The 9254-nt window shown below is 41.4% G+C and overlaps 1 protein-coding gene across 3 annotated transcripts in view; it reads right to left on the bottom strand.

Annotated features, from left to right (window-relative positions):
• Dpy19l1 (dpy-19 like C-mannosyltransferase 1) overlaps positions 1-9254 on the bottom strand; it is a 95724-nt gene that overhangs the window by 43916 nt on the left and 42554 nt on the right. For all 3 annotated transcript variants that reach the window (XM_031345777.1, XM_031345778.1, XM_031345776.1), the window contains exons 8-9: positions 3318-3409; positions 79-178 (exon numbers count right to left, since the gene is read on the bottom strand). In XM_031345777.1, the coding sequence (XP_031201637.1) occupies positions 79-178; positions 3318-3409 (192 nt within the window). The remainder of the gene's footprint in view (positions 1-78; positions 179-3317; positions 3410-9254) is intronic.

A 9254-nucleotide genomic window follows, 5' to 3' on the forward strand; every position in this document is an offset into this window, starting at 1 on the left:
GGGGAAACTGGGAAAGGAGAAATTCGCATGTAAATAAAGAAAATATCTAAAATAAAAAAAAAAATGTGTCCACCTTACCTGAGTAAGGAGCACGAACTGGGCGAACTGCCAAGGCAGCATGAAGAATACATTGGAAATGCAGAGTGCAATCAAACTCCCTCGGTAAAGTTTTGTAGCCCTTGGAAAGATAAATATCAGGAGGTTTATCTACAAAACAGTCCAGCGTACCCCAAACCACTGCCAATTAGAATCACAAACATGATCTGGGGTTCACATAAACTGTGCACAAGATGAACCAATGGGTTAGAAATTACACCTTCAGATTCTCAATTACAATAATGTTCTATAAAAAGTAAATACCTATTATTACTTCAAAATCACAAACCCTGTCAAATAGAGGGAGGGAGGCCAGCTGAGTACAGTCATTATTTTTTTCACATTGTATTTTTGTGAATTTATAATCAAATTTCTTAAAATGTTGAGTCAGCAGAATCATGAGTTAGTGAAGAGAATGTCTAGGAGAAATGACGCAAGTGGCATATCCTATGAGCCATGCAGTCTGTGGGGGAACACTGCATGGATGGGACACGGGGTGAGATCCAGTGCCAGGAAGCAGCATGAAAGCCAGTCTTCTGCAGGTGCCCCTAGAAAAAGAGAAGTAGAGGCAAAGGAAGGAGCTGTCCTGGAGCCACCATTAGGGGTGCCATGTTTCAGGAACAGCCTTTATGGATGAGCTGGGCCAATGCCATCACCCTCACAGAAGTAGAGTGTGCACACTAGCATACTGGGTGAGGAACCAGCAGTAAGGGACGGCACCATAGCTGCCTTCCTAGACCACTTCTCCAAGGAACGAGCCTGCTCAGTTGCTCTAATCTAACCCAAGTATTCTTTTTTGGGTTTTTCTTTTTTTTTCTTTTTTTTTGTATTTTTGAGACAGGGTTTCTCTGTGTAGTCCTGGCTGTCCTGGAACTCACTCTGGCTGGCCTTGAACTCAGAAATCCGCCTGCCTCTGCCTCCCAAGTGCTGGGATTAAAGGTGTGTGCCACCACCGCCCGGCTTAACCCAAGTATTCTTAAGCACCAGGTAACCTTAAAAATTAAGTAGATAGATGAAAGCTAGCACTTTCAATGAAGTAGAAGAGACAGACAACCTCTGGCTGCACTCTGGGAAACAAGGCACTATTCTGTGAATCTTCAGCTTTGACCATGTGCTTGCTTGCACACATGTATGTGCTGGACCACAATGAACACTTACTTCTAATACAATATGTCACAGTCAAGGAGCTGAAATGCCACTCTGTAAAACAAATCATTTCCTACTACTTTTGAACATGAGGCTCGATTTTCATTTTATAGTTAACAAGGGAAATTAAGAGTTTGGCAACAGAATGTAATACTAATCTGGCAGATAGATACAGAATGCACTCAAAGAAGACAAGACCCAAAGGAAACCAAAGGAATTCCAGCTGCTGATGATCAATACACCACTAGCCCTGGACAGCAGAAATGAAAAACAAACATTACTAAGACCTATCAAGAAAAAAACAGAGTATGGTGGAGAAGATGGCGATTTCTATAAAACCTAGATGTTCAAATAAACTGCACAAACCAACTTGGCTAAAATAAAACCTATTGCCAACCTCATTTCAAAAGTATTCCTGTCCTTAAGGAACAGGAAAAGGTGGTGAGAAGTGCATGCCTCAGAAGAACCTTGAAGAAAAACTCAGAAAGCAACCCAGAGACAAGCAGGCCACAGCTACAGGAGCAGCCCCCAGCAAAGTGTGTCTGAAACCTTGTGATGTTACAGGACATGGCAATGGGAAAGGCATGTCCGGGTGGAATTAAGATGTCTAATTGCCCATCCTAAGGCAAGGGAGAGGCCCCTGGCTATGCAGGTGAACCTAGAGCAATCACACAGCTCGTGGAAGTAGGCGAAAGGCAGCAGAGCAGGGCAGAGTGAATGTAGGAAAAAGTGCAGTTCTCCACTGTCAGCTTTCACGATGGAGCAGAAACCACCACACAACGGATCAGGGAAACTGCTTCTCTCTGAGGGGCCCCAGGCAGAGTGTAGCCTTGCCAGAACTGCAGCTTAGGACCTCAGACCCACACAGATGTAAGGTTGAAAGGATCAATCCACTTCAATTCATTCTCGGCTGCCACAGGGCCACAGCCCAAAATAGGGAAGGAGGGAGAAAAATCAAGGCTCCTTCTCATCAGATGTAACAGAGCAGAAACAAGAAAAGTGACCAGAGGCTCCTGAGCAGTCTAGTGTCTGTACACATGGAATGGGAAAGCCAAGAATGGCCGCCATGTGGATGTGAACTCCTCCTGCTGCATGAGCAGGTGAAGGCTTGCAACGAAGCACCTCCTCTAGAGTGCAGAGCGCTGCCTCATTTGCAGGTGCTGAAGCAACACTGAAACCTATCATAGGCAAGGACTTAGGGGAAGGCTGGAGTGGAGGTTTGTGGACTTTTAAAAAGCTCAAAATATAAAAGCCACCACAAATTTGACCTATGAAAGGTCTGACTGATGAGACTACATGAGACAGGAAGCTGTGTGCAGGCCCTCTGTCTTCTAAGTGCATCACAGAGGTAAACTGCCCAAAGGTTTAGCACAGCAGCCTTCCCCACTGTTCTTCAAAACTCACCAGACCACTGAATGGAGTTCTCAGACCAAAACAGCTTTGGATTTTTCCAGGCTTTGACCAACAGGCCCTAATCCATGTCGGTGCTTTGGATCAAAGTAATGCACATCTAAACTAAGAATGTGTCCACTAAAAGACAAGCTACTTATTCTTTCTCAGTAATACTTAAAGTTAATTCAATTCTGGATTTCTGACAGGAATTCCCCTAACATACCTTGGTCTATGGAAGTGGTTTCTCTCTAGCTACTATCTGATATTCAGACACTAAGCAGGCATCAGGACACAAAGTCCATGTATTAGTGCTCCCAACTGGGATTCTATGAATTCTGCTCCTGCAGGACAGCTGGGGTTCAGTATGGCCAGGGTCTCCCTTCATTTGGCAGCTGATGTGGTAAAAACCCAGGAAACAGAAACAGTAGAAGTAAGCAAGCATGGATTTACTCATCTTGAGCATCACACCATGGACACAGAAGAAAAGGCATTTAAAGTTACATTTAAAAAAAAAAACACTTTAAAATTATCTTTATTAATTCAACATAACAAGATCATCTTAATTTTATATGTCAATTTTTATTGAGAAAACTTAAAGACATTCTTTAAAAAAAAATTACAAAACTCTAATTTGTGGTTTAGTAGAAAATAAAACCCCACCAGAAGAAATTAATGCAAGTTACCTGAGAATATGAGTCACGAGCAACATCTGAAGAACAAGGAATGGGTATGAGAAGCTCTCTCGGAGAGGTGGCGTCCACATCACGCGGGTACACTGAAAAACAAACAGGCCACGGGATACTCTTACTCAAGGTTCTGCCAAGCACAGGGTGAGGGGGTGATCAACAAACATTTCCCATATGCTCTTTAAATGGTGCACTACACACAAGTGCTGGGCTTTCTGTAAATACAAACGCTGGGAAGTGAGAGGCAATGCTGGGAGAAAGGCGCCCGGGGTCAAGGCACATGTCAAGTACAGGGATAGCACACACTATCCTTACTCATCTATTCATCAATTAACCTTTGCTCTTGATCCTTTATCTTGGATATTGTGACTAGTACTGTGGCAAACATGGGGGTGTAGGTAAACTTTGATAAAAGTTGTATTCCCTTTGGAGATATGCCTGAGACTTGAAAGTGGGTATTTGTAACAACAATCCATGATATATTTCAGAACACCTAGAAGAGTGTAACTGTTCTAGCATGCAGATGTGCTCAGTGCTAGTGGGGATGTAGGTGCTTACATCTCAAACTATGTTCTCAAAACACCAGTTTCCCCAATAGGATACAAGAGTCTGTGAAAATAGTTGGTTCTGTATCTTGGGGCATCACTTAATACCTGAAAGAATGTATGAAAAGAAGTGAAATGCCACTCCATCCTCTTCAGAGACACTTCTCTCTGCAGTCAACAGCAGTGGATGCAGATGCAGGGTTGCCCTAAACAAAACCCCTCCCCCCCACATCTGCTAGGGCTCAGAGAACATCTTGGAAGACAGGGTGGAAAGAACTTAAGAGCCACGAGACAAGAGAGAGGATGCAAAAAGTTCTCTCCTGTGCATACTGGAGCCACTGCAGCTATGGCTGCCTGCACTGGGCCTCAACAAAACTGGGGCAGTCAACAGGTGATCATGAATCACAGGAGAAGGGGGCTGCTGGGGTCCTTCTCTCTCTTGCATTACTGACTATCAACAGTCCTGGTGAAAAGTCACACTATCAAATTGCCTTATAAATATTCATGTTCACACCCATAAATCTGTGCAGCTCTCAAGTTTGGCAGAAGCTTCTCATTGTTGGGGGTAATGGTTAGCTCAGGCCCTTAAATGTTTAAAGTGCTGAGTAGGAGACAATGGGTGCTCAGCTATGAATGGGGCCCCTAAATCAAGTGGTCCCCATCCCAAGGCCCAGGGATCATCACTTAAGAGGAGCATAAAGATGTAAGATTTGGATGACAGAGGAATGCTGTGACCCAGTCTTCTGCACATGACTTACATGGATTCACAACAGCTATGGCTACCTGCACAACCCAGGTAGATTCCAGCATGGATATAGGAGGAGCTACCAAGGCCTCACACCCAGCTGAGGAGCTCTTGCCAGTTGACAGCTGTTGGGGGAGGGAGAGGGTGCTAAGTTGCTACTGTCTCAGTGTCCCAGTGGGTTGTCTCACATCCATGCCTTTGTAGGCAGCTCTGATTGCATTCAGTGAGCTAAAATAATAATAACTAAAAACGGAGCATGAAGCTGGGAGGAAGACGTGCAGAGAGGTTCTGAGGGGAGCTGCACAGGTAAATATGACCTAGATATACTATATAAGAAATTTTCAATCAAGAAAACCACTATTGTAAAACAGAAGGTAGGAATTCATTTCTATAAAGTCTTGAAAGTACCAAACCCATCACTAATGAAGGAGAAAGGATTTATTTCCCTTGGAGGAAGTTAGGAGTGGCAAATGAACAGGGCTAAAGCTACCTGGACCTTAATCTAGAGAGGCAGTCTTCAATCTGTGGGCTGTGATCTTTCTAAGGGGCCTCATAGCAGATATTTATGCTACAATTTATAACAGGAAGAGAGGAAAGTGACAGTTATGAAGTAGCAAAAAAAAACCCAAAAAACAAAAAAAAACCCTTATGGTTGGGTGTCCCAACAACATGAGAAACTATGTTAAAGTGTCACGGCCTTAGGAAGGCTGAGAGAATGGCTACATGACTGGTACATATGAAAAATCTGTTCAGCTTAAAAGATACTGTATATGACATTGATATGTGTAAATTACGTACCATTTAAAGTTGAGGCTAATATTGAATTTGTAGTGATTTGAACATCAAGAATTACGACGACCAGAATATAGAACACTACATACAAAAGAACCCATGTGTACATAATAACAGAGGGAAGATTTGTCTTTATAGAACACCAACTATTAAAGATAGATAAAATAAGAGAATCAGGAACCAGGTACTTTCAAAGGCCAACAGATAATTCAGGCAATGATCATCAATGGATATGAGCATTTGGTAACATGTTTCAAGGAAACAAGGAATTCTAAATCTCAAAGTTTCAGGCCACAAATCACTTAGTAGCACACAAAGGAACAAAAGCCTCTTTTCAACAGACAAATCTGACTTCCACTACCTGAGCCATGGGCCTGACTGAAGAAATCCAATAATGTGGCAAACTGGTCTCACAAGCCTCTCAATATACTGCAATAAAAATGATACAGCATTTGCTATAGTCTTCAAAACCTAGGAAATAGACAGGTGCAAATCATGAAGCCTGTACCAAAGAGCAGGCCCAAATTCTAATACCCATCCTGTCAGATGGAGCACTACTCTAGAAGAAGCATTCTAGATAAAATGATAGCTAAAATCCATGTGTGGTCCTTAATCAAATTCTATATCCAAAACAAAAGCATAAAGGAACTGCTTGAAATAACTGTGGAAATCTGAGTGTGCAGTGTGTTATCACTGAGTTTCTAAAGTACTAGAAAAGTCAGCTATTACAATGCAACAGTTTCTAGGTAACATATACCATGGTGTTTAAGGCAAGATGCTATAAAGCACAAATCTCATATCCATACAGAACAAAACAATGCCTGTCTGAGAAGGTGAATACATAATAGTAAGAGAAAGCAAATATGAAAAATGGTAAATGAAGAGCTACTGGGATGGCTAAGCGGGCAAGGGCACATGTCCCAATCCTGAGTTCACTACCCAGGACCCACATGGGAAAGGAGAAAACCAACTAACTCCTCCACGTTGTCCTGACTCTCATATGTGGTATGAACGTACACACACAAACACACTCACTCTCTCTCTTACACACATACACACACACACGCACATACACACACACTGTAATAAATCTTTTAGAAGATTTTAAGAAAAATTTGTAAACAAAAGTGAAAGTAAAGAGGATCATACTTATATAGGAAATATACAGAAAGTTATATTCAGAGACATGAAAAAGTAAACTGGTGATTCCTAAGATTCAGGGTAAGAAAGAGAAGAGGTATGGGGAAAGGGAAATTCAGATCAAAGGCATAAAGCCGCAATTAGACTAGAAGAATGTCAATGGGCTACTGGACTGCCTTAACCACAGCGAACAGCATACTATGTATTTAAAATGGCTCTGAGAATACTTTTAATATCTTTAAACACAAAATGTTAGTAATTATTTTGACTAATAAATCTACAATGTATACACAGATCATATAATTATCATTTTTCAATTAAAAATGCCCTGATAGTTAATAAATCTATCTGCTTAGGAGCCATGAGTTAATGAGTCTTTAGTGGTTCCATTTAATGCATACTGGGATATTTTAATTTCCTGCTATGAAATTGGGAAGATTATCAAAATTGCTTTCAGTGTTCTAAGAATTGTTTTCCAAATTTTATATAAGCAAGATAATCATGCCAACAAGTAATTAGTATCATGCAGATTTGCATTTTAATCTTAGTCCAGTTAACAGTATCTAAGAGACTCAATTTCCTACTCCAGAGATACCTGCTCATCCATGTTCTCTGCTGCCCTAGACAAAAAAGGCAGAAAATAGAAACAAGCTAACTATTCTTCATAATGGATAGTGAAAGTATGGAACATATGCACAACAGAATTCTGTTCAGTTGCAAAGAAAATGAAATGAAATTAGCAGGTAAATGGATAGAACTAAAAAATATTGCACTGAGTGAGATCACCCAGACCACAGAGACAAAGTGTCACCTCTTACTTCTGCATCCTACAAGTGTGAGAAGAAGCAAGGAAGAGCTCTAGAGATGGGGATGGTAGGAGGCAGGTGCTACAAAGGAAGTAATGGGAATACAGAGCAGAGACAAGGAGATGTAACACTAAGGAGCTTAGCAAAAGCCACAGGGAAAACATTTTATAAGCCAACTTAATGTATACCTGTGCGGGGGCGTGTGTGTGTGTGTGTGTGTGTGTGTGTGTGTGTGTGTGTGTGTGTGTGTGTGTGTAAGAACAACCCTGGAGTCCTAGGTACAGAAGAATAAAAGAGTCTCTAAAACCAGTATGGCCTATTTATTTCCATTGCCTTTCATTGCCTTCCAGAACTTGACACCACAAACTTTGGACATAAGGTTTGGAGAACTATGATGCAACTGGACTGACAGCCTCCTCCCTGAGGACTGGTGTCATGGTAATCAGAAGGTGACACTGAGTCTATCAAGGAAGAGAAGCCATCAGCAGTCCTGCCCAGCTGAAAAGTCCATACCCACCACAATGACTGGGAGGACAGATTCCACAGTGGTACAATAGGGCCACTTTTGTGTTTGGCATAAACAGCAGTTATCAAATTAGATTTGGTTTGCTCAATAGGAGGGAACTGATCATATAAATCTAGCTAACTACCCATGCTGGAGAGGTCAGACCTGAGTAGAAAACCTACTGCTGCCATTTTCCTAAACCAATATAATTTCTAACTATTCTAAAACCTCCTTATGCTAACAGGATAAGTGGAGCTCTCCCTACCCACAAAGCTTCTTTACAGAACAAATGGGGACTATTACAGAGACCCTCAATTGATCCAACTGCAGAGCTGAATGACTGTGGGGTACCCAACCCCAACTGACAGATCTGCACTACAACCCCTGTGCCTAAGACTCAAGGAAAGTCACAGAAGAGGGAGGGGACAGAAAGACTTGAAGATCCAAAGGCCTGGGATGACTACTTCTAAATAGTATCTCCTAGACATGACAGAAAATGCACCCAAGAAATCTCAACACTGTGGTTGCTGAGATGGGAGGAGCATAGTGACAAGCCAAGCGACGTGCACATGGTCCCACTGATATGAAGTGCAACAGCTGACCAGTAGCTGCTCAAATAGGAAGGCTTCCTTGTTTCCTGCACAGATGAACATTCAAGTAGTTTGGCTAATATAAACAATGCTAAATGGTCTCAGTATGTGTACATTCACACACATAGACACAGACACATACATACATGCATGTATACATACATGTACATAATACAACAATGTAATTAAACATCATAAATAAGAGGGGACACAGGAGGATTTTAATGAGTGAGAAAGGAGAGAATAATGTACATTAAATATTGATTTTCTCAAAAATAAATTAAGTATATTTAAGAAACTGACATGAGTAAATATGTTGTGGGTAGTTTTAAAGGATAACTAGATATGGCCCTCAAGACAATATTTCCATCTACCTTCACTTGCTTTTCTAAAGTGAAATTTTGAAATTTTCAAAAGGCTTTTTTATTTATAGGTGAATATATTCATAAGTTTTTAATATAAAATATTGATCATACAGCATAATTTTTAAGTCTCTATGGGAAAAGCTACACAATCCTATTTCACAGAAAAGGGGATTTCTAACAGTTAAAATTTAAAGCAGGGAGCAATGGCTGGAGCAATGGCTGAGCAGTTAAGAGCAGTTGTTCCTCTTACACAGGGCAGCAGCTTAGTTCCCAGCACCCACAGTAGACTTCTCACAAGTGCCTCCGTGTAACTTGAGCTCCAGGATATCCTGTCTTCTTTTGGCCTCTACAACAACAACAACAACAACACACACACACACACACACAGAGACTCAGACATGCATACATACATACACACACAGATACAGACACACACAGAGACTCAG

Source organism: Mastomys coucha, unplaced genomic scaffold (assembly GCF_008632895.1).
Source record: "Mastomys coucha isolate ucsf_1 unplaced genomic scaffold, UCSF_Mcou_1 pScaffold23, whole genome shotgun sequence".
Lineage (NCBI taxonomy): Eukaryota > Metazoa > Chordata > Mammalia > Rodentia > Muridae > Mastomys > Mastomys coucha.